This window comes from Clupea harengus, chromosome 15, assembly GCF_900700415.2.
Source record: "Clupea harengus chromosome 15, Ch_v2.0.2, whole genome shotgun sequence".
Taxonomy (NCBI): domain Eukaryota; kingdom Metazoa; phylum Chordata; class Actinopteri; order Clupeiformes; family Clupeidae; genus Clupea; species Clupea harengus.
Window position 1 is genome coordinate 19069910 of NC_045166.1, and position 27037 is coordinate 19096946.

The 27037-nt window shown below is 42.3% G+C and overlaps 1 protein-coding gene across 2 annotated transcripts in view; it reads right to left on the reverse strand.

Moving 5' to 3' along the window:
- The window catches only part of LOC105894674 (cAMP-specific 3',5'-cyclic phosphodiesterase 7B), a 31300-nt gene extending 12626 nt beyond the window's left edge, over positions 1-18674 (reverse strand). The window contains exons 1-2 of one of the 2 annotated variants that reach the window (XM_012821216.2): positions 18356-18674; positions 11682-11742 (exon numbers count right to left, since the gene is read on the reverse strand). In XM_012821216.2, the coding sequence (XP_012676670.1) occupies positions 11682-11742; positions 18356-18376 (82 nt within the window). In that variant the 5' untranslated portion in view covers positions 18377-18674. Of the gene's footprint in view, positions 1-8573; positions 9366-11681; positions 11743-18355 lie in introns of those variants that run through there. The other variant, XM_031581062.2, reaches the window with a different exon arrangement.
- Between the last annotated feature and the right edge of the window lie 8363 nt (positions 18675-27037).

A 27037-nucleotide genomic window follows, 5' to 3' on the forward strand; every position in this document is an offset into this window, starting at 1 on the left:
TGTGACAGGGCAACAGCCGAGTGATTCTTTTCCCAATTGAAACTGATTAAGACCTACCTAAGCAGCATGGGGCAGGAGAGGCTGAATGGCCTGGCTATCCTGTCCATTGAAAGAGCAAATCATGCATTACCACTTTTATGTTTGAAAGGCGTTGTTCGTCAAGTGTACCGTACTGTGCTCAGTCAGTTTGTTAGGTCTTGACGTTCAGTTCTGCGCCTAAACTAGCTATAGCGTATCGTCTCGTCACATGATCAAATAGAGACTTGACATTGGCGAACAAGATACATATTACCCAGCAATCATCATTGCATATCTGTATATGACAAAAATAACAAATTAAATAAGAAATTATTAATTGAATTGAATCGAATTTTTAATAGTTTCTATAGTGTATGCACGATAAGCATATAATTGTGTTATAGATTGCTACTGACGATTTCCCCATAAAAATTATGAAAACCATGACAGAGACACGTTTGCCATTTTTGAGAGAATATATAGCATAAGGCAGTGGTTCTCAAAGTGGGGGGCGCGAACACTCTCCAGGGGGGGGCGCGATGTCACAGACGGAGAAGTGACCTGTCACTGGTTAGTGAAAGCTCCCTCAGTGGCGAAATGCAAGGGGGCTGGACTGACCCAAACAAATCAAATACGGTTTTGCTCCTGATCCACCAATCAAAACGGAGTTTTATCATTTGAACGCGAGTTGCACATAAGTTTGCGAGTATAAAAAAAAACCGCAGGCATTGGTAAGCGCTCACCCTGAGACGACACTCTGCAGAGTTTGTTCAATTTCTCTTGTTTCCTGTATCATTCAGATATTCATTGCTTTATAACCAGTCTTTTTAAAGATTCACTCCTTCCTTAGTAATACCTTACTGCGCTTGCAGTAGGTCTATTCGTAGCCTATTCTAAGGAGTAATTTGCTCCACAGTCTTTTGAAAAAGCTCGTAGCCCGAGAGCTAGCCTAGCTAGCTACCTTCTTCCAACTGCAGCTAGCCCTTTTCTCCTTAACACCTACCTTTACATTTTTGTATCATCCACCGTGTTGCAACAAATAAAACACCAGCACTTGAATACTATTTTTTGCTGTCCCTGTCTACATTGTGTACAGTTAGTTTTGTTAGGAATCATTGCCTAGCACAGCCTTATCCATATCTATTATTTGTGTCGTTCACAACCACACATACAAGAACACGACGTTGAAATTAGAACTTTATTAACTTCACACACACTGTATCAGCAAACAAACACAACTATGGACACGTTTCTGATTCGTAAAAGTCAGAAAGAGAAGCCTGTGGACTTCTTTAAACATGAACGTGATGGCCTCCAGCAACAACGAACCACCATCTCCAAGCAGTGTATGCAGGCATCTTATGTAGTTGCTCATAGAATTGCTAAGCTTGGCCGACCCCATACAATTGCCGAAACACTAATTTTGCCGGCCGCGCAAGACGTGTAGAATAGGAGCTAAACTCAGCGCAATACCTATGTCAAATGACACTGTATCACGCCGAATATCAGAAATCAGTTTGGGTCCTATTTCAAAGAGGACTACCGTTCATTCGCCTAAGTTCGGGATCCATTTCTCTGCTCAGCAGACGAGCTGTCAATAGACATGAAAGAGCAGCTGAAGAGTGACAGTAGACTTAAGCATCTCCCCTATTTCGTCATTCTGGATAGCAATGATCAGCTTTGCGACATAGCCTTAAAAATGCCCCTCCTTTTCGCGTCGACATATTTGTGCCAGGCAGGCTTTTCAAGACTGACTGCGCTCAAAACTAAATACCGCAACCGCGCACAGATCGAGGATGACCTGAGGATATGTTTGTCAAACATTGCCCCAAGATTTGAGGACCTTTGCAGTGCAAAGCAGGCTCATGTCTCACATTGACAGACCTGTAGGATTTTTTTTGTAAAGATCACAAGAGGCCCATAATAATAACAGTATCCAAATGATAGCAATAATAACACTAATTATTATTATGATAATAATACAATAATAATAATTGGTCGATAATCATTAATTATAATAATAATAACATAATGATGGTGATAATAATGAATAGCCTACTAATAGGCCTACTATTACTGATAATAATAATAACAATAATTATAATAATAATAAATAGTTATAATAATTATCTGTATGGGCCTAACAATAGCCTAACCTTGACATGTCAGGCCTATCAATAACAATATGCTATCTATCTATCTATCTATCTATATATGGTGGTGTAGTTGAGGGCGGTGGCGGCGGGCCGCGCGCTGGGGGGGCCCCAACTACCCCTAACCAGCTTTGGGGGGGCCCAGCTTGCAAAAGTTTGAGAACCCCTGGCATAAGGGATTAGAGTAATTTCATAAAACAATTATCCTTGATCACTGTCACATTAAACTAGTGACACTTTAAACGGCAACATTTTCGGGAAAATTCAGAAAACCATGTCTGCTTTTTGCCTACGAACCTTCCACGCTGGCTGCATTGTCTATAGTTACGCCCCTGGCGCACATGCACATTTTCTAACACAGCACAGGTACACTCAATTAAAGCCATTAGCAAATGAACAAAATACACCTTTTTCAACCACAAATAAGAGATACATAACAGCGACTTCACGCAGAGGCTCTGGCTTAGGGGCCCCCTGAGCTCATGGGCCCCTGGGCCTGGGCCCGGTAGGCCCGTTCGTTAATCCATCCCTGCATATGTGTCTGTGTATCAGCATGTGCGTGTGTTAGTGTTTTTATGTATGTGTGTGTGTGTGTGTGTGTGTGTGTATTATAGCGAGTTTCATTAAATGCATTTCTTACATTTAATTATTCACTTATATTCTGCATTTATTCATCCAGTAAAAATGTAGTTTGTTATTCAGGCGGCGATGGCTTTAACCAAATGTTATGATGACATTTGGCCAGGTTAGGAAAAGATAAAAGCATGACGAGTCAGTGAAGAAGCAACGTCTCTTGGAATCTCGCTCAGAGTTACTGGGCTTGCTCACTCAAGGAGAAGCGTTACTGAGGGCGGAAGAGAGCATGACACAGCAGTAACGTAATTAAAGGTAGTGTTTTAAAAGAGAGCATGATACAGCAGTAACGTAATTAAAGGTAGTGTTTTAGAAGAGAGCATGACACAGCAGTAACGTAATTAAAGGTAGTGTTTTAAAAGAGAGCATGATACAGCAGTAACGTAATTAAAGGTAGTGTTTTAAAAGAAAGCATGATACAGCAGTAACGTAATTAAAGGTAGTGTTTTAAAAGAGAGCATGATACAGCAGTTATGTAATTAAAGGTAGTGTTTTAAAAGAGAGCATGATACAGCAGTAACGTAATTAAAGGTAGTGTTTTAAAAGAGAGCATGACACAGCAGTAACGTAATTAAAGGTAGTGTTTCTTATTTCACTGTTTTTCCTTATGGTTTAGACCCTGGGAGGAATTACACTAAGTAGCCCACAAGGATCTGAAGCGAGTCGAGGAAAACTGCTGAGAAACTTTGGTTCCTTTGTGTTGGACAGGACAGGACCAAGCCACAGAGCATCAAACTGGCCTGATCTTTTCCTCTCCTGCTAGATTGTTAGGTCCAGATCCCTGTTTCCAAAAGTCCAAAAGACTCCCCTTCTTTGTACTGAACAGTCAAACTTCCTTCCCTTCCCTACAGTTTAAAATCAACTCAAACTCTTCCATAACTCAATTACCCTCTGATCCCTGTTTCATTCATTTCAATTTCATTTTTCAAATGTATCTCCCTTTATTCTTTTGTTCATTTCATACATTTCTTTGATATTATAACTGTATGTTGCGAGTGCGACATAGTTGGGTCTATCTTGAGATCTATTTTTTGTCTCTGTACTCTGATGAACGCTGATGAATTGCGATGTCTTTGGGACTCTTATTATGTTAAATTAATATGAACTGTGAAACGGAATTTGTGTGTTTGCGAGCTGAGAGCTCTTATGAACTGTTTCCTTCTGAGGATATAAGGATTTGCTTGAGTAGGTGTGGCTTACCTTTAGTTTCACGATTATTTGACCACTGCAAGACACGTTTAATTTTCCTTATTCGTTGTTTGGAGTCTCTGTTTTTATAAAATATGTAGTAGGCGTCAAAACTTAAATTTGGCAGATAAATCTGAATAATTTCTGCCTGAACAATTTTAGGCTTCAAAAACGTATCCCTAGTAGTTACAAATATCCCTAGTTTGGCTACACTAGAGTGTGTGGGAGTGCATCTCTGTGAATGTGTGTGAGACAGAGAGACACATACACTGACATGCATATTCAGATCCACAGCACACACACACACACACAGATACACACAGTGGTGACAAGCAGGGCTATTTTCTTTGTTCACAATTTTGTCACTGTATTGGTTGTCACTGTATTGGTTTTGAGGGCAAAAAAACGTAACCTGAGTTGAACTCAACTCTGCCATTATGAGAGCAGTTTCTTCCGCAACATTTGTTCAGAGTAAACACACACAGACACACGCATGCACGCGCGCACACACACACACACACACACACACACACGGTCCACAGGGGGCTAAGTAACAGCCTGTAGTCACATTAATTTGTTGCACGTGAGGCACTTGATGCGACAGATTCTCACAGTACAAAATGATTCCAATGAAAATTGTTCAGTCTCCTTTCAGAGATGCTCAGAGACAAGCACTGAAAGTAAACACACACAAACACACTCTAAACATCCACTACAACACAGGGTGACTAAGCGACACACAGCGACACACGTACACCCACAGGACAACCTCAAGAGCAAGACAGACTAATCTATGTTGCTTGCAAAGATGCAAAACAGACAGAAGGATTTAACCGAACGGCATCTGACCATACTGTAATAACACACATGCGAGTCCACACACACACACACACACACACACACACAGACTGCGGCAAGCTGTGATGCAGCACTGTGACCCAGTTCTGGAATCATGACATCAAACTGAAAACGGCCTCAGATGGCTTCTGCAGCATGGGCTTATGTATCATTTACCACTTTCACAAACAATCACACAAACACACGCACACAAACACACGCACACACACACACACGCACACATGGAACCTCACAAACCCCTGCCCCATATTTAACATATTTATACTAATGGACTTGCTTTAATTACAGCATTAGGCTCGAAGTAGCACTCATGCAGACAGAGAGTTTTAAAAGGGAAAAGAGGAGAAAATGTTTGCATGAACATAAATCCGCTGTATCACACACGCACACACACACACTCACATCCACACATCCACACACACATACAATCACGCACAAATACCCCCCCCATACACACACACTCACACCCCTCACACACACACGCTCTCTCACTCACACACACAAACAGCCCTTATACATACTCACACTTGACAACCCTAGCTCTGCCCCTCTCTCTCACACGCGCACACACACACTTACTTACAGACTCACAACTCTCACACTCACAGACTCGAACTCCACAACCCTAGTTTCTCTCTCTTGAGCACTCGTCCTGTCCATTGGGTAAATGGGTCATTGTCTCCCTGTGCGGTGGAAGTGGGTCAGAGGAGAGTGAATCAGCATACATGGCTCCGGGTACACACACACACACACACACACACACACACACACACACACACACACACACTAGCACAAGCTTACACATACATACACATGCATACAGATGCCAATGTGTGCATACACACACATAGACATATATACACACTAATAATGTATGCGCGCACACACACACACACACACACACATGCACATGTATATATAAACACACAAATACATGCACACACACCATTATAATATATGCGCTCATACACCCACTAATCAATCCTAGCACAGAGTTAAGCACACATACATACACCTGCACGCATCTACTCATACATAAGGAAATGCATATTGAGACACGCTCATTTCTGTGCCTATGCAGCATATTCTCAGAAGAGCTACATAAAGAGGTGTACATGTGTGCAACCGCATGCAAACACATACATACACAAACAGAGACTCACACATACACATACAAACACACACAAACACAGAGAGAGAGAGAGAGAGAGAGACTCACACACACACACACAGAGAGAGAGAGAAAGAGACTCACACATGCAGAACAAATACCTATAGATATTCTCTTGGGCACAAACAAACACAAACATGAACTCACTCAAATGCACTCTGAATGCAAAGTGCATTATACCCAGACTTGGTCTGTTCACTGCACAAAAGAAGAAGAAAAAAAAGCATCCAATGAGGCTAAAAGACACCACTCTTCCTATTCTTGTCCTTATCACTTACGCCTGAACACACACTCATATGCACGCTCACACACATGCAAGAGTGCACACATATACCCATCCACACACACACACACACACACGCATACACGCATACATACACGCATACATACACGCTTCTTCAAGCACACAGGGGATGCCACAGAAATACAGCAACTGTTGTCCTTCTACTGCAGAGCATCTCTTCCACATGGGCAGAACCCCCGCTCCAGAGGGTTCCCTGTGTGTGTGCACGCGTGTGTCTTTGTGACTGTGTGTACTTGTGTCTGCGTATGAGTGTTGGTTTGCACGTGTATGAGTGTGCGTGTTTCTTTGTGTAAGTGTGTGTCTGTGTTTAAGTGTGTTTGTGTCTGTGTGTGTAAAATGTACTGCATTGCTACAACTCTACACACACTGTAGCGGCCTTTGATAAAATCCAAGATAAAAGGAATTAGCAGTTATGCTCTGAGTAAGTGTGATACTCTATCGGATCTGTTAGATCTGACCTTGAAGTGGTCATTCTGATCCGCTACACTGCCACCATATCTCAGATTATCCGGGATGTATGTTGCTAAAGCTAACCAACCGTTATCTTACCCTAGATTACCCTCAGCAGAACTTCTGTGCTGCTCCAGATGCTTTTTGAGACTCAAAACCTTGTGTTGTGACAGGATATGGCATATCATGGAACTCTTTTATCTATTCCATGACCATGTCCAGCAATCAGTAATGCGCCTATGTTGCTTGGTCTGTAATGCGCACCAAACCCAGGATTCTTCGCTGTATCATCATGACGTGTATCTGTTCATGAGAATGGGCACTGGGTCGCTGATGGGTGAAGAGGGTGAAGGCCAATTTGTCGCTATTATATTTGTGATCTTTTCTTTCAGAAAAAAACAGTGTTTGTTGATCATAGCACTGCACTCATCAAAGATGAATGTATTCATCATTTTGACTATGATTAAGGTCACCTTACTACTTTGAGATCAACTCTACTGGAACAGAAAAAAATATGATACGTGGTTATCATTGGCATTTGTTGGCCATCAACAATCCACAATCTGTGTCATGGTCACTGATAAAACATTGAACTCTATTGATAAGAAAAACACTGCTGCTGATGTTCTGCATCCCTGTTGTTCATTGGTGAGAAAAACAACAGCTGATCTCCCCGCCACCTCTGCAGCTGTTCTGCATCCTTATCAATGATGAGAAAAACAACAGCTGTCTGTGGTTACTTTCATCGACTGCAACCTGCAGCCATGTCTCATCGGTGAGAAAAACTACGGGCGTGTGTGGGCACTTGCATTGGCTGCAATCTGCAGATCTGATTAGCACAGCTGGAGGTAAAGCAGATGGTTCAGGCGGCTGATTGACACATCGGCTTATCACAATCCGGCATCTCTCCCCATCTGTCCTCCAGCATCAGCGACCCCTTATTGCCCCTCTCCACTCTGTCTCTCACACACACACAAACACACACATACACTTAATTACACACACATACATTCACACACACACACACACACACACACACACTTAATTACACACACACACACACACAAACACATACTCATACACATAATCACATTCGCATACATACGCATACACACACATACATTCACACACACATACACACACACACGCACGCATATACTTCATTACATACGCATACATACACACAAACACACACGCACACACATACACTCACACACATACATACATACACACACACTGGCTCCACTGTTAGTACAAACACATACACTCACTCAGACAGTAAGTCGGTTTAATTGACAGAGATGTATCACTCAGACTAGCCCGGACACAACACACTGACCCAGGGCTTAGATTCACAACTAATGCTTACTTCAGGGTAAACTACTGTTATGACAACCACTGCATGGTTGGACACACACACACACACACACACACACACATACACATACACACACACACACACACACACAAACACATACACATTCACATTCACATTCACACACACATACACTCAAAGCACTCAAACACTCAAATCATGCCTCTTCACACACTGGGTCTAATTCCCTCCCGTACACCTCTATTTAAACGCCTCTTAACAACAAACATAGGATATTAATAACACAAAATTAGTATAAATGTCATGTAAAATATCATGATACTCAACCCAAATCCAAAAACTACTCCACAGTATCCCCATACTACTCCACAATATCCCCATACTACTCCACAATAGCCCATTACCCATACTACTACACAATATCCTCATATCTATACTTCACAGTAACAGTCCTTCCATTACCTGTGAGGCAGGAGCAGGTGTCCTCTCTGTCAGAGGCAACCTCTGCCCTACGGGGGCCAAAGAGGGCCAATCTAGCCCTCCATACAGTCCGAATGCGTTTCAGGAGTGCCGGGAGCTCGAGAGGGAGTCTCCCACACGGTACCGGTGCCCCCAGGGGCCAAACCCAGGCCGGAATGGCCCCCGACCCGGAGCCGGACTCCGACCCGGACCCCTCCAGAGTCTGTTCTCTCACGCCGGTCCATAGCCCGTTCAGCACAGGCATTCTTCCCGAGGATCCAAGGACTGGTTGTGGTCCACACAGAAGCAGACTCACACGTCTCGGGTTGGAATGGTCCGAGAGCTGAGTCAATCCACAGAGGAGGCGTTTATGCTCCGAGAAGGTGAATCGAACGGTAGATCAAAAAGCTCAGAGCTCAAAGCGAGAGTACAGCGCCAGGTCTCCTGTCCTCTCTGTGCTGTGTCTCATGCTTATGTGTGACATTCCTCTTCCCTCTCCTTCTCTCTCTTCTCTCTCTCTGTCTCTCCACACTCCCCCTCTAGCTGCCTCTCGCACTCTTTCAACTCTGCCCTCCCTCTCTCCATGCTACGGTCCCAAATCTCTCTCTCCCTCTCTCCTTCTCTCTCTCTCCTTTTCTCTTGGCTGTATGCGTGGCTGGGTCTTGCGCGGAGCGATGCACACACATTTAAACTGCCTTACTGAGCAACTCAACTCATCTGTCGGTGTGAAAGAGAGGGAGAGAGAGAGGGAAGAGTGGGAGGGAGGCGAGAAAGAAAAAAAGAGGGGGAGATTAGTGACTCTGAGAGAGGGGAGGGTACAAATAGAGAGAGGGAGAGATGGGACAGTGATGGGGGAGGGTGAGCTCTGTGAGTAAGAGAGAGAGAAAGAGTGAAAGAGAGAGCGAAATAGAGTGAGGGAGAGAGGGAGAGGGAGAGAAAGAGAGAGATAGCTGTGTGCGATCACTGTGCTCGGGGGCGCGATTGGTTCATGGTCACGTTCACTGCCTGTGGCCACCTCGAGTTGAAGGCCAGCTGTGTGTCTGTGTGTGTGTCTGTGTGTGTGTTGGGGGGGGGGGGGGGTGGAGATGGGTTGCCATTTCAGGTCGAGGTCAGAGTTGGTGGAAAGATATATTTCACACACACCACACACACACACTCACTTACACACACACACACCCATACACACTGTGCCTGTTTGTGTATTTGTGAATATGAGTACAACTAGACAGAAAAACTACTCAGTGTCTAAATCTTTGGCGCCACAAAGCATCAGTATCTGCCATCGTAACGGTGTGTGTGTGTGTGTCTGTGTGTAACTGAGTGTGTGTGAATGCTACTCAGGCTCCAGTGCACAAACAGCAAAGCGCCACACGAGTGTCATATCTGTAGTATTTATGTAAATATTCTAAATGTGCACATCAAATCTTAGAGTGGCTCCAAAACAAAGACGTTTATCTATGATTGACTATGCATTGGTTTAGCCAATGTGTACCAATATCTTAAACTTCAAACTCCCACAAGATTTCTGACTGGTATAATGACCCAAAAAAGAAAGTCCACCATCGAGCAGCGTTTGAGCAGCATGCTGAAACCACACTAAAGCTCCAACCACACACACACAAACACACTCACACAAACTGGCACACTAACACACAATGACACAGACATACACTCTCTCACACACACACACACACACACACACACACACACACACACACACACACACACACACACACACACACACACACACACACACACACACCCAGCAGAGGAACAGAAACAGCCTTAGGCATAAGGGGAAAGAGGAAGCTTGTCATTGGCCATGTGTCTGTGAGACTGTGCATCACTGTACATAAGAGATGAACCGACATAAGGTGGGTGAGAAACCTTATTTACAGTAATTTACTTAAGGCAACCACATTTACTATGAATCAAGCACACTTGTGTGAAACATGCTTATTTACACTAAGTTGACACAAAGTTGTGTGTGTGCGTGTCTGTGTAAGTGAGAGAGAGAGAGAGAGAGAGGGAGGGAAAGAAAGAGAAAGAGAGAGAGAGAGAGTGTGTGTGTGCCTGTGTGATTGTGTGCTAGTGTGCCAGTTTGTGTGTGTGTGTTTGTGTGTGTGTGTGTGTATGTATGTGTGGATTTGATTCTGGATTTTCAATCTCATTCTTCTCAGAAGTACACTTGAATCCCGATAATTCTCAGTTGATGACATTAGTTAATGTGATTAGATTAAACTGTGATTAGCGTAATTATTGAGACACAAACTATTTTACATTTAGTCATTTTACAGCTCAATGATGCACAAGGTGGCTTAAGGTGAGTCAGGAGTGCTTGGCGTGGTGGCCTTTGAGTTCGTGTTCATAACCGGAATGCTCTTCTCTTCGGCAGATGCTCCACAAAAGGTTCTTTTCACTGGGACATTGGCATGTGCATTACCGCTTCCCCGACCCCTAACGGGCATTTACGGCTCAAGTGCCTGATTGTTTGTTTTTCAAATGTGTGTTTGTTCGGTGTCTGTTTTCGCTCAGGAAGTACTGTTGAACTCGACCCCTCCCTTCCGTGCTCCTGAAACACTGTGTTGATTGGCTGGGATTGTTTATGGATCGGTCCAAGCCGTGTTTCCCATTTACAGAGGTAGGACTGTATAGGAACGCCACATTCTTCTGAGCAGACAGCTAGAGGACCATGAGGAGCAATTTGCTAAATTTGACAAAACGTTTATGAGATAAGAATCATGGACGGCACCTTTAATGCACTGACACACTGCCAAGCGCAATAGGGCCCAATGCTGAAGGAGCAGCAACTCCACAAATGTATTTTTAAAATTGTGTTTTATGATTAACCACCATCATAAGACTCACAGTAGTACATAGTGAATAGCCTGGTTGGCGATGTATGTCTACCTCTCCTTCACATGATCAGATACCATCAAAATGAATTTGAGGATGCAATACACACGGGGGTACAAAATGGTAAAACCTAAATAATGCTGCTTTAATCAAACTAGATACGTTAACATGGCCAGACTGGTGCAAAATGTTTTTTGTTTTTTTTCTAACATACAAACTCAATGTGGGAGTGATTCAATGATACTGTTTGCTTACCCAGCATGTGAACCCGGATGGCATTCTGATCTGGACCTTCAAACGATATCTGCCCGCACCTCTGGAGTCAAGAGGAAAAAGAGAGAAAAATAGATGTAGTGAGGCATTTATTAAAGACTAAAAAAGTAACAACCCCCCCAGATATTCAAGGAGATAGGAGGGGAAGCAGCACATGACTTCCTGTTTCACAAACACCTCAAACAGGATCCTCTCTTTCCAGTTACCTACTGTTTGGCTTCCAGTCAAGACACATTATTCTAACAGCCACAGTACTTCCATCTCAAGCTCACAGGCTTGGGTAGTAAAATAACTGGTTTTCAAACCATTAGGCTTCTTCTAGAGACTTATATAGATGGCATTGTGCTGTTTGGTGAATATACATTGCTGTCATGGTAATGGTACTTCCATCTCCGGTTTTCAAATCATTATCTGGTTTCCAAAATCATCCAAACTTGGTACTCGTGAGTGTTAGTTAGGCCCCATTTTTAAACCCAGTATGAGCACATCAGAGGTAGTTTAGTGCTGTTGACATGTAGCCTAACATGGTAACACTTGAGGTGAGTTACATACAACCCCTTCAGTTTCTAGGTTCAGAGAACACCAATATCAATTACTATCAGTATTAATAGAGGCCAGGTGTGTCATGCATCTGTTCTTAGACACCTTCCAAATGACACTCTGATTTATTAATAGATGGCCCTAAGGTTTCTGGGTAGTGTAGTTAATTAACCCAACCATGTTTGGCTCTGTCCCCCGACAGTTCTCTAATTAGTCTTTGTGTTCCACCTTCTGCTCCTGACACACATGAGAAGGTGGAGAGAAGTTAGTCTGGCAGGGTCCGACATTTTTGAGAAGAAGGTACATTGTCAAGAACTAACGTTGGGGCCAAAACAATAACCGCATCACCGCCATACCGCGGTATTAGGAGGTGTACTGTGATATTGAGCCCATCATTGCCATTACTGTCATAACGGCTTTTTATCTGAGAGTGCTGCCATCCATGTAGTTTTTGGCTTTGTCTGTGGTCTTGTCTACAGGTATCAGGATATGTTCGAAAACTCACTTTTTTCGATCAGTTCTGAAAACGAGTACACAGGACACACTCTCCACACGAGAATGAGAAAAAGATTCTAAAACTCCCAGACCTCTGCACTGAGCATACACATAATATTTAGCATTTATCATTTCATTGTAACCTTCTGGTCGACTGATCATTAATTGCTTGGAAAACACAAATTAAATATGTAAATATTGCATTCAAACAAATGTGTAATATGTGATTTCGTGAGTCACAATTGGCTGTTTCACTAGTGACTGCAATGTATCCTCATGACGTCACATTATGGCAACATTGACAGACAAGACAGCCATACAGAAATAGTCTTTTTAATTATGTTTATTTTTAAACTCTTTCATCTCAACAGTTTCAACATATTAAGGGATAAGGAATGTTAAATGAATGAACTAGAAGGGTACTCAGAGAGTGCAAACCTCCGCAAAGGCCAAATGCCATATCTGGCGCTAAATTCAGAGATCTGCTCGTGATTCAGATCTGCTCCCAGATTATGGGTTATGAGTTCTTTCTTTGCCCATGTTACACCTTTCCACCAAGTTTCATAAAAATTGCGCTGGTAGTTTTTGCGTAATCCGACAGACAGCAAACCACACCGAAAAAAAACGTCTTTACGAAGATAATAATGATTAAACACAGGAGGGTTTGATTGTGGTATTACCGCAAACCATAAGGAGGCACTCTTTGTATATCGTGGTAAAGACATTTTTATACCGCTGCTCCTACTCAACGTTCTGCAGGCTTAGGGGGTAACTAGTTACATGTAATGAAGTTACGTAATTAAATTACAAAATAAATGTAATTGTAATCTGTTACAGTTACTGAGAAAAAAAAGTAATTCAATTACAGCTACTAATCAAAATGTTGGTGATTACAAAGGGATTACATCCAAATATATTCTTCGTGATAAAAAGCTTTAAAGCTTATATATAGAATATTACATTAATTCTGTTGCTTCCATTCATTTGGCAGTATGCACTCAAATCTTCAGCATTATTTTGTGTAAACCATACTTCAACCAAGTATATAAACAGCATATATACAATATACAGCTGGCTTCAGGAAACCGGGTGCAAACAGAGTCTCAGCCCTACCGTGGTGCCATGTCACATCTATACCCTCCCGCCCCTATGTGTCACTTGACAACTTGGCAACTCCAACCTAATCCCTCATGCTTTTAAAGCCTGAATATTGACAGGTAAGCAACTGTGAACTACTGCCTGGGAGAGATCCCTGTTCAAGACGGAATAATGTTTCATCTGTTTCACTTACATTCATTCAATAGGAAGTTGCTTTTAATCCCAAGGGTGTTTTCGGTATTTATGTCCTCTGGGAATGGAACCAAGTACACTGATGCTTGCAGCATCTTTCTCTGCGATTGTTTTGAAGTACACATTTTTCTATGTGACAATTTATCTTGTTCAACAACTTCTTTAAACTTAATGTTATTGATTTATATGGTGCCATTAACAATTGACACCGTGCTTTACAGAACCCCAGGGCCTGAATCAGTAGCATAACTTGGACTCCACAGCTTGTTTTTCCAACTCTGCTCTTGAAATTGACCTTCTGCCCTCAGAATGCCAAGGTCAACGTCTTGTCTCATATGACTTGACCGTGAAGCTGGAAGGACACTGTACGTCCCCTGGTCCACTCATCTAGCTCTCATCTCATTTCTCCAACTCTAGCCGGGTCCATGCTGACCACCACATCACTCTGAACACACCTTGTGAAAAATGTGCCCTCGGCTCACTTCCACACCAGGATGGTGGCGGCTTAGAGTTTGTTGGTGAGGGTGTGAGGAACACAGCACACGATGTGAAATATTTGTGAAATATTGTGCAAATGTATTTACAGTGCAAAAAAAAACAACTGCAGTCAACAAAAATACTTTCCAAATCAAACAAAAATCAACCAGAGGGTTGTTCACTACAAACTGCACAATTTGCAATCAAAATAGCAATCACAATACTCACGTCAAGCTACCGCATATAATGCTCTCCAGACTCCCACAAACTAAGGTAGAAAATCCTCATCTTAAATAAAGCACTCCAATTAGCCAACTTGGAACATACAAGATGAGTAGGGGACTACCCAGTCCATTTATACATAGCTTAACATAATACAACATAACATGACCCCTGCACAAATCAGTCACATCCCCCTATCCCAATCTTGCAATAAACTATGCAATTCTCTTGGGCTCAGTTTTCTTAGGGGACGGAAAGTTTGCAGGACTAGGAAGTGAGTGAGATGTCAGTGGTTACATTTACATTTAGTCATTTAGCAGATGGTACCTAACCGATCGCTAGGATGGTGACCTGAAAGGGGTGAGTAACAGAGGGATTTGTGAATTGTGATGTTTGATGATGGAACGGAGACGCGGTTGCTACATTCCAACATTACCAACTGGTGCATGGATGCTTGTTTCCATGTGTAGTAAAAAAGTGGTGATCAGTTTAAATGTTGCGGGTAGTGTCAGGCGTGTTGGTGGAAAGGAGGGGCTGAATTTTTAACACACCAGAAATGTGTTCCCTAGCTTTTGTTCTGATATGTCCATCGTTAAATGGTAAAGAATAGGTCAAATAAACAATAAGGGAAATATTACTTCGCTTACGTGACATTAGCTTTACTCTCATTTTAGTGCCACAATTATTTTTGTATACCCTTGCCTCTTTTATACTTTTGCATAAATATTTACAGAATTTACACAGAGGAAATAACATTTGAGTTTTACTAAAAATGGGAATAATGAGATGTATAGTTTCTGACATTATACTGAGTTTAACTAAGTTGCCTGGAGGTTAACATCTGTTTAGTGAGAGAGACCAATAGGCTTAAAGAAATAGTTCATACATTCCAAAAATGAATTCTCTTTCGTCTACCCAGATGCTGGGTTTAGCTAGTTAGCTTCAGCCAGGCTCTCCCTGCTGGTTAAAGTCTGAACTGTTCCATTACAGGGAACACCCCTGTATATCTCCTTTCTAAACAAGGCATTTCTACTGAGGAAACAGACCATAGAATATTTATTTACGTTACAGTTTATCCATCTTCTAGTTATTATGTGGCCAACGGTAGAGGGTTATGAGCAAAGAAACTGCAGCTACTGAGTTATTACACATATCAGACCAGGCATGTAAGCCTGAGGTTATTATCTATTAGGCCTGAGCCTGTATAACGGAGAGAAATACACACATACAATACCAGCCCCATTCACATCAGTCCTCATCTACCTGCTCCTTAAACTGACAAACATGCAGAGCTCTGACTGAATAAACCGAATGCTCTGCTTCGGTATGTTTATGTAGAAAGCAACAGGCTCGTCTTAACACAAACTCAAAATTGTTGACTGTGAGTATGACGTTCTGTGTTTGGCAGTGTTTACACATATCTTCCTCCTTCTCCCCTCTCCCTCTCAGTCTCAGTCTCTGTCTGCTTTGCTCTGGCAGATTCTGTTCCTAATATACATTAGTGATCTGACTAAGAGGTGGAAAACTGTGACTTTCCACTGTTGAGTTTGGATTCAGTGTTTACAGTTTCACTGTGTGTGTGTGTGTGTGTGTGTGATTGTGTCAAGTGATTTGTGCACAAGGTTAACAACTTTATTGGATCTTGGCCAAACCAAGCATGGTACTTTCCATATTATACTTATCTCCCTATATCTCGCTAGCCCATCTCTGGTGAAATATCTCTCTCGATTCCCCCTCTGTCTTTCTTCTTTTTCAACTACCTTTCTTCACATCATGTTGCTCCTGGGTGCTTCACTTTGTGCTTCTTTTTTTTTACGATTCTTGTGTTCTGGCAGAACTTACTTCAAAACACACTCCATGCGCACACACACACACACACTATTAAACTACAGGTGGCAGTTCAAATTCAGAGTTTGACCACATCTTACTCATCTGTGGAATGCCAGACAGTGTGATAAATATACAGCTTACCTTTTAAAGATCAAACCTGTCTGTGAATACCTGAACCCTTTGTGCTCATTCAGAACGCGCTGTTCTTGTAAGTAATGTGAACTGGCATTAGTTCAGTGTCTGACAGCATGACAGTCACTGAAATAAGTTAAAGTTTTTTTAAGTGCTAAAACATCCACTGTCTTGCAATTCATTGAGCAATCCATCGAGCCCCTGATCTTAATCAGTTTATAAAGTGATGACGGCCATCACTGATCACTGAATGACAATCAGAAACCACTGATCTTGATCTTGGTACACAACAGGAACCCAACTTAAGTGAGGCAATTGGGACAATTATGTCAAAAGTTTGGAAAATGTGTAATAGGCCTATCAGGAGTGTACAGATTATATTTGGGCTATGCAAAATGTGATAGTGAGTATAAAAATGATAGGCATAGGCATAGACATAGGTAAGCCTACGACAAAACTTAAACCTTTTAAAGCAACCCCAGATAACGGAAGACCTGACGTTTGAGTGGACAACGCTATTCAACTGTGGAAATACAACGGCTACACTTTATTTGAGTGGTTATTATGTAAATACACGGATATAAAAAGGCATTACATACATAAAAACGAACCAAATGTTTTTATAACCCGTCGCCGGATAAGGCTCTTATCTCTCGTAATTTGCCTGAGCTATGTCCGAGCACAGTGTTGGACACTAGGAAAAGATCCGCTTCCTGTCTTCCTTCCATCCGCAGTTTCTGTCTCTGTTCACAGTAACGACAGTAACGGCGCTCAGCTCGTTTAGCCCTGTTGAGAGACCGAATCAGAAGTGTCGGCCATCCTGTCTCATGCCTCGGGTTCTCTTCTGATTTAAATAGCCTATGAGTTATCCTCTGATATTCAGCAGGCTGTAAGATAGGCTTAATGCAGTCCAAATCTGCACCACATCTATGTTAAATTATCCCATTTTCATTTTGAATTTCTCTGCCTTAAAAAGATAGCTTGTTCATTTTACGACAGCAACCTGTAGCGATCTGTTTCCCGATGTGCTCACATTAACATCAGATCCCCACCAGGGAAAGCTACATGTAAGAGACACAGCGGCTCACTCGAGCCAGGGAACGTGTTGGCATGCGCAGCCGCCAGTGTGATTTGCGTTGTGTCGATGCAACGGATAGGAGCTGAATATTAAACCCCGTGGCTTGATAAAGGGCCCGGTGTTCATACCACAGGATCGGTATCTGAGAGCTAATCATCATCGATTGTAAGACAAGCGAGCTTCCGGCGCAATGTGTGCGTGGGATGCATTTTGCATGCTGGTTGAGAGACAACCGCCTCGCGATTACGGTATCCGCTGTCAATTGTGCGCAGTGACAGAATTTGTAGACTCAATATGTAAAATGACAGTTGTAGAAAAATACATCTTTTTGAAACGAAGGCCCTAAAAAAAGTGTCGTAGCCTTCTCCGCTAGTGTGTTACTTATATGTCAATTCCACAGAAACAAACAATGAACACAACATTACAAAGTGTCATTCTCGGTCATAAGGTATGAAAAAAAAAGAAATCAGAACGCAGCCCCACTTCTTCTTCCCCGTTAGCAGCAGCTACCCCAAGCCCCTATGCCAAACTAACGAATTAAAGCAGCTGAAGAACAGCACAGTATCCCAAAGACACAAATGTGTATACTTACCTCAACCATTAAACAAGACATTTAACCATTTTGGAAAACCAGAGGTGAGTGAATGCTGTGGAATCTTGCGCGGACGAAGTGTTCTCATGTAGGCAGAAACGACGCGCGGCGCAGTCCAGCCGCATGCAAGACCGGGTAGGAATTTTAAAAAGCTGTGTATGACAAAGAATTTTTTTTATCTCTTTCTGTCTTACTGTCTCTTTGATTCCAGCTGTTAAACTCGCAGCGGAGCTCTAGGCCGCCCTGAACTGTTCAGGGTTAAGTTTACTGTACGAGTGCGCGCCCTCGAGTAGTGGAGGTAGGGCGCGCGACCGAAACGTCGTATAGTACCGCGTGCCGCTGCTGCGGAGACAGAGGGAGTGGCAGCGAAGAACCATGGGCGGGCCCAAGTGCTAAACGGCCAATCACATTTAGTCGTTTTGATTTGAGTCAATAATAACAGGATTATAGCAGCAATAATCTTCAATTTTAGACTGATTGTGTGATGAATTTGTTCTGTTAAAGTGCTGTTAAGTGGGGATCGCAGTGTCTTTGAACAGAAACACAAACATATTGGTCTAACCAAACACAAGCACCCAAACATGTAAACATAGGCCTACTCTCTCTCTCTCTCTCTCTCGCTCTGTCTCTCTCTCAATCTCCATCTCTCTCTCTCTCTCTCTCTCTCTCTCTCTCTCTCTCTCTCTCTCTCTCTCTTTCTCATGCACACACGCACACAAACACACACAGAGAGACAAGCCAGCTGGTAGCCACTTGCATAGTAACATGGATTTCACAAATCTCACAAATTCAATGGATTTAAAAAAAATGTTATGTGAAACTCTGATCTTATGACCCTGACAGGCGTTTCTTCTATGTTTTCTTCAACACGTGTGTGTGATTTGGTGTGCAGATCTGCAGTGGGATTGGGAAGTTAAGGCTATAAATAAGATAAGTGTGGAGGGGTGGCCTCAGCGCTCAGTGTTTGAAGAGCCCAGTGTGTGCACGTGCCATCTAAATCTAAAGGTGGCAAACCCTGCCAAGGGCGTCGCGACAGGCTCAAGCCCACACAGCTGATTACTTCAGTTCACAGAAATGACAATTCCATGAGAACCCCCTCGAAATCTGTAATTCCGTGCAGGAGACTACAATGACATGTCCAGACTCTGCTTAAGGGGTCCCTACACCATTAGTTTGCTAGAAGATTCATAATGAGCATGCAGCGTAGCAACACCGTGAAACGCAACTACCTCATACTATTCGAAACGGAAGTGCAGGCAATAGGAGGGGGGGGGGGACAGTGGTTAGTGAGAATCTGTTACGTTGACTGAAGTGGGTATGGAAATGGTTTAATTTGTATGTATGCTGTCGGCAGACAATGGATGGTAAGCAGACAATCAGTGGTAACTGGTCTCTAATTGGTTAAAACCAGTCACCTGACCGGTCTTAACCAATCAGAAATCAGGATTACTTCCGGTTACCAAAGATTGGCGGTTTACAAGTGAGTTGAGTATTAAGCCGTATAACTTCCCCATAAAAAAAAAGATTGCCAACACTGAGCTGCCCCCTGGGGCAGTTGGTGGTATTTTGATTAAAATATTTAAAAATCTCTGTGAGTTTTTGTCCTACAAACATAAAACTAACACCCACAGCAACCTTGAACCCTTTTCTTTTAAAATATATACAGTTTGAAACTAAAATATAAATAATCACTTTGTAATGAGAATATAACTAATCCCTTACCCATTTCAGTCTATGAGTGAGGTTTCAGGAGCCTACGACCCGCCCATTAGCAAATGACAACTATTCATATGATAAGGGTATGGTAATTCAGTGATCACTATTGGGTCATGATGTGTCAAGAAAACCTGTAGGGGGTAGAGGGCAACAAAGACATTCCAGGGCCATTATGTAATGCCCATTGTCTTTGACCGAGGTGTCCCAGGTTGCTTACACCTATCTCATCAGTATGCATAGTGGTCTAGGTGGACTGAGGTGAAGAAAAGTGTCACATTCTAAATTACTTATAATTAGTACTGAAACCACACACACTTTCTGAATGCTAAACTCACCTATGTGGAGCAAACACCTATGTTTACAAGGTTCAGAGTAAAAAGGAAAACTTCCAAAATATTTGCAATGTGTTTTTTGTACAAAGTCTGAGCACCTCTAAAACTAGATTTAATTTTAGTGTCTTTAGATTTAGACTTTTTTTAGTACATCCCTTTTACTCTCATTTTATTATTGCTGAGGTGTTCTAGAATATAATCATAAATGACACTTTTGCCTCATGGTTTTTAGTTAGGTGAAATATACAAAATGATCAGGCATGGCAGACTACCTAACAGAGTCAAAAAAAGGCCTTAGTGTTGGAAATTTTGAAAGTCAGGCAATCGGCACCGTTACTCAAGGTCCTGGTATTAGCCAGGCAAACGTATAGTGTTTTCCGTTTCTGGTCAGGTGACTAGTCTTAACCAATCAGAGACCAGAATTACTTCCTGTTACCACCGATTGTGTGTGTATTCAGCTTGCAAGGTGTTTTCAAAGTTTAAAAGAGCATGAAGTGGAGTTGGCACAGGCACTGCCATCGATCTATTCAATTGCCGGTCAGTGACAGATCAAGCTAGCCACCTAGAGATTTAATTAAAATGCTAAACTGTGACAAGTTTTTCAAGAGTCCATGCATCCAGAAAGAGGAATCGACAATGGCTGTCTAAAAGAGCCATCTAGTTTTGTGGCCATCATGGTTGCGATACTGTGGTTTTGTGGTTACCCTTGCTATTACAAAATCTGATGTGATGAAGAAGTTGCTTGTTCAATGCTGTAGATGCCCAGTGAGTAGTCCATTTCAGTCTCCACAACTCCAGATTTTATTGCGGAAATAAATGTGGCATTAAATTAAGAAAAAAAATTTGCAGCTCGCCTCTGCCTTTTTGTTTTCTAAAAAAACATCATATGTTGCTAAGCAATTGTAAACAAGGCCAGTAGCCTGCTATTGATACAACGCATAAAACTGATAGTAGGCAAATAGTCTGAATAATGTTTTCATGAGATCTTAAAATAAGTGTAAAAAACTGTTATGGTTGATCTGCAGATCACTGTTTGCTTTGGTTCATGCACACCTTATATCCCACAGGCACATCCAAATTATTATTTCTCGCTACGCTTCTGGCGCCCAGACGCCAAATTTGACGCTGATTAGACAGAGGAGAACAGCTAGACTCAGGGCGTTCTAGCGACCCATTGAGAAGTGTTCTGAGAAACGCACTTCTTGGAATCGCCTGGCCGGGTCAGGTCAGGTCCAGAGGACGGAGGGGGAAAAAATCGCTTTTGTCTCAGACGTGCTTCACACTGCTCTCCAGCATTTTTCCACAGTGCACATTAAAATAGCGGAAAATGAGCTCATTTAGCTTCGAAGAGTACCCTCTCTCTGTCTCTCTCTCACACACATGCACACATGAGAGCATAGTCTCACAGAAATGTGTGTGCAGACTTTTTCTCTCACACATTGACACATACACAGGCACACACTCTCTCTCCCTTTCCCTCTCCATCTCTCTCTCCCTCTCTCAAACACACATGCACACAAACACACACACGCACACAAACACATGCACACACACACACACACACAAACACGCACATACACACACACACACACACACACACATGCACTCACACATACACACACACACACACACACACACACACAAGAGCTCCTTTTCCTTTCCCCCCTTTCCCCCTTTTTGTGCTCCATAACAGGAAGTGTTTGATTAGGTGAGGTACCATCTTGCTCTCTCTCTCTCGCCCTCTTCTTTTCCCTCTCCCTGTTAGATTCCAGTGATATTTCTCATGTACAGATATCTTGTGTATGTGCCTCCACCACTACCAGGCCCGTAGGCCCAAATTCCAGTAAGGTTAGAGTCCTCCTGGCGCCTGGGTTCTTAGGCTGAAGGACATTGATGGACTGTCATAGTGTATGTGTGTGTGTTAGAGATTGTTATGCATTTCAGTCGGTTTACGTAGTGTATGTGTGTGTGTTAGAGATTGTTATGCATTCCATTCGGTTTACGTAATGCCACCAGTTAAATTCGCCTGGGCCCGAGGCTCAGGGGATCAGATCGGAGCGACAGGGTTCAGACTTCAGCTCGCAGAGAGAGAGAAGGACATCCATCTCCTGAAGACCCCGACACGCGGCGACTCTCAGAGCTCTGTTCCACTTAGACTTAGAATACTTAGACTCAGTAAAGTACTTAGAGATACTTCTGTCTGCTACAATAAATATCTTGGCTCAGATCCGAACCGCTCCAGCTTCATTGATTGCAACAACCCACTAGACCACCCTTTAGAATTAAGTATAATAGACTGAATATAGGAAAGAATATAACATCCCTCTCCCTCGCTTTCTCAATATCACTCTCTCCCTCACTTTCTCTCTCTCTGTGTCAATCCCTCTGACTCTCTCTCTCTCTCTCTCTCTCTCTCTCTCTCTATCTATCTCTCTCTCTCTCTCTCTCTCTCTGAACTGGCTATGTCTGTATTTGACAAAATATTTCACAATGCACTGACCAGGATTGACCTCAACAGCAACAGCCAGAGATGTACAGTATGTGTTCCACATATGGACTAACTCTGACCCATAATCAAGTTGGTATGTTAAACTATTAGCTTATCATGACCAGAGCTGGACTGGGACAAAAAAATCACCCCTGGCATCAGGGCTGTAGTGGTAAAATTAGAGGTGGGTAAAATATGAATTTTGTGATCAGACAGACCTCGACGCGAAGCAACGAAGCGTCGCGACTCTGTAAGGCTGTCCTGGCTATATTCCATTATGTTATCAGTTAAAGTAATATTAAATCAATGACAGTGACTATATGTGTTTGTAGTTTATTCAATTTCAAGAAAACAGTAAAGAAAGGACCTATATACAGTCTATATAGGACCTAAAAAATGTAAGGCCTCTAGAAACAGGCCCTGGGTGTTACAGCTGAAAAGTATAATATAAAAAGAAATCATGCTGCAATTAAACACTTTCCCTGTTCTTTAAACATTGGAGAAACCTCCAATGTCAACACAACACAACAACACAATTGCTATATTAAGACGTACAGGCAGGGGAGGCTCAGATTGCGCAATCCCTCAGCGCATGCGTAGAACCTTGCTGATTGCTGATCTGACATAAAAAATTAAAATCACGGAGGGGAGGCAAACAGTACCTCTGCCTCACCGGTCGGGTTTATGCTTGTTCTGCTGTTTCTTTTCTGCTACACTTATATTTGACCTTGACCGCGAAAATGGAAGATTCTATAGCTAAGCTAAAACATTTCACTTAGCTATGTCTAACTGGTTTGCAAACAATCTGTCTACAATTGTCAATGAATTAGCCTAATCTACAGCGATATGCGTGAGGATAATTACTCATGCATCTTCAATTGCTGAAATAATTGACGTTTTATTAGGCCTATTTAGATGGCACCGGGAAGGCTGGCTTGTTACCTGCATCATCGTATTTGCAAGCACGTTATTAATAGAGTTTGTCCCTGTCTTAATGCGATGTTGTCCGAACCAAAACAACGTTTAAAAACGTGAATTGATCTTATTCAGTCTTACTTTGTACTTGAGGCCTTTTGCGGGCATCTGTGGTAGTGGGAGCACTGATGATCTCTTCAAAAATCGCCTGATATCCATGGCTAATTAATCCATTCCGAACAGGTAGGCAGGCAGGCTAATCCAAAACGTGTATGTGTTTACATACTTCCTAGGTCCTGATTGGTGTCGCCGCAGCCAAGGCACCGATTGGATGGTCACAGACCATAATACAGCGCAGATGAAAATGATTCAGACTAGACTACAGCGTTTATATGTTCAACAACAAATGTAGGTGTTTTAAAATGACACCAAATTTATTTCTGATTATTCCAACGGTAGAATACAAGGCCCAAGGAACTTTGAGGTGCGTAAACGCCACTTACAGGTGCGTAAACGATATTTAGAGGTGCGTAAACGCTATTTCCAAAATTCCAGAGGTGCGTAAACGGCGTTTACGTGCGTTTACCCTCCACTACAGCCCTGCCTGGCATTATGTCTCAGATGGGCCCATCACAGTTGGTCAGAGCACACAGCTTTATGATTCCCTTAAATATGTTACAGTGTAAACAATCCACTTTACCATATACCCAAACAACACTTTGTTCCAGTATTTAAGTGGACAATACAAGTATAAGATCTAAGATTTGTAATGGGCCCATAAGATAATTGTATGGACACATGAGGTGACAGATAATTGAGTGTTATTATCAGGTCCAGAATTATTGGATTCCATGGTAAAGATGTGCAAAAAGCATCTTTTTAAAATAACGCTACAGAGGTAATGGACACAGTTTGTTATCGGAGGTATCAATTCTAAATATGCTAAACATTCTTGTAAGATGTGATTGGGCCAGTCAGTTTCAAGAAAACAACCAGTCTATCTACTTCATGGGCAAGTCAAGAAATAAATGAATTACTGAAAAAAAAACTAAATCTGCCAGCATGACAGATGGCCAGTCCACCCCTGATCATGACTCACTTTGCGTCTGTTGGTGCAGAAAGCATCTCGCTAGATACCCTTTTCCGGGATTTGGAATTTTTTCAGGAACAAGATGGGAACTCATGATCTGTTTTGGGCAGACATTGAAGAGGGTAGTTGCAATGGCTGTTGCAATGTTGATATAATTGTCTGTACTGAGAATGTGTCCTGTTATGTAATGGGGGCCCGTATGCCACTGCACTGACTGCACTGTGGCAGAAACAAAATCGCTTACACAGAAACCAAAACGAGTGAAATATTACCAATAATGTACAGTTATTACAGATTCCAGAGAACCATCTTTACTTCCCAAACAGCTATCAATAACCTACATGGCCTACACATTTTGTTGTATGCAAATACAATGACAATAAAGGCTTTTCATTTTTCTATGTGTTGAGAAACAAGTCTCTTTGAACAGCTCTGGCTTTGTAATCTTGTTAGGCCCAAGTTTAATCAATGGCACAGATCTCTGCAGGGATTTGTCGACAGGTCTGTCAATCATTTCACCATGCAGTGCACAGGGAATTCTAATAGCATATTGAGAGAGGCAAGGCTTTAAATCAGGAACACATTTGGCAGCTTTGGCCATCTATAAAGAAATTGACTGTAATGTTTCGAGGCAGATATGTAAATGATCAGACATTTATAGATATGTATCAGACCAAAAACAGAACATGTCAGGCCTCAGACCTTATGATAGTCCTATAGCCTCAACCGGCTTGTCTATGTGGCACACACGCACGCGTGCACGTGCAAACACACACACGCACGCAAACACAACCACATGCACACACATACACACACACACACACACACACACACACACACAGACACACACACACACACACACACACACATGGTATATTTCATTAGACAAGCAGATGGCCTCAGTGCAGAGGCTCTTGCCGCATTTCCACAGTGGGGTAAAATCCCAGTGTCTGGGGAAAATCCTCAGACTTCTTCTGTTTCCATCTCTGAAGCTGTTTCCAATGTTTCCAACAATTTCATTACATGTTAAAATATTGTTTTGATTTCTTTTACATGTGCTTTCACGACCATTGCTCAGCACTTTTTAGAAGTTTCTAGCGTTGATGTTCTCTGTTGGCGAACGTCCCCAATATATTATAACTCCTAATGGAAACAGAGGACTGAGGCTATTCAGCCTCTTAATTCCGAGGAGAAGCCTCAGGCTGGCCCAGGTTTTAAATGGAAAAAGGCCATCTCATTGGCTATCTGAAGTGTTGATCTCAAGAGGAAGTACACACTTCTGGAAAGCATGTGCAAACAGGCTTTTCTATCAGTGTGCCGGGAAACAGGGTCTTGTTTATCGGCTACAATTTACTCAAAGTTATCTTGTGTTTGGTTTAACTGCAAAGTGGCCTGTTACTTTATACCATGTTGCAGTGGTGTGGAGAGCATACACCCTTCATAAACAAACACAGGGAATGTTATACAATTTCATATCACTCATTCCTCACAAAAAAGTGATAGAATGCAATGAATAAGACTTCACCTTTAACCCATATGTATGCTCACCCTGGGACTTGAAAACAATGCCAGCAACAGGAGCAAGTACTTGACCTCATAGTATGATATAGTTATTTGTTTGGCAAATGCTTAACCATGTGGACACCAAAGAATGAAAGGTAGTAGAATGGGCGTTCCTATTCAAAACAATGCACAGTCAAGTTCAGAACAGGAAGTAAATTAACCAATGAGGGAGTCAATGGTGCGTGTTGTTCAGTAACCATAAATACAGTAGATGAAGTGAGATGATGTGTATGTGTGTGGTTATTATAGTGAGATATATGGTAATCAGCACCATCAAGGTCCACAGCAAAAGGAGTGCATTATCACAGCACACTGAAAAGAGAAAATGGACTCCTGCGCTGGCCAAATCTGTATCTGTATCTTTAAAGGCACTTCAGCTCACCAATGAATCTCATGTGATACTTTAGCAAACAATAGACAAACAACATATAGGTATGACATCAGATTACTACTGACCTTTACTGATGCATGGATAAGGCTGATGATATTATCAGTGCTGTTGATATGCTCAAAGCAGTGAATGAGAAAAGAGGGGGGTCGGATTTTACAGTTGAAGATCATTGCACTCTGCCACTGAA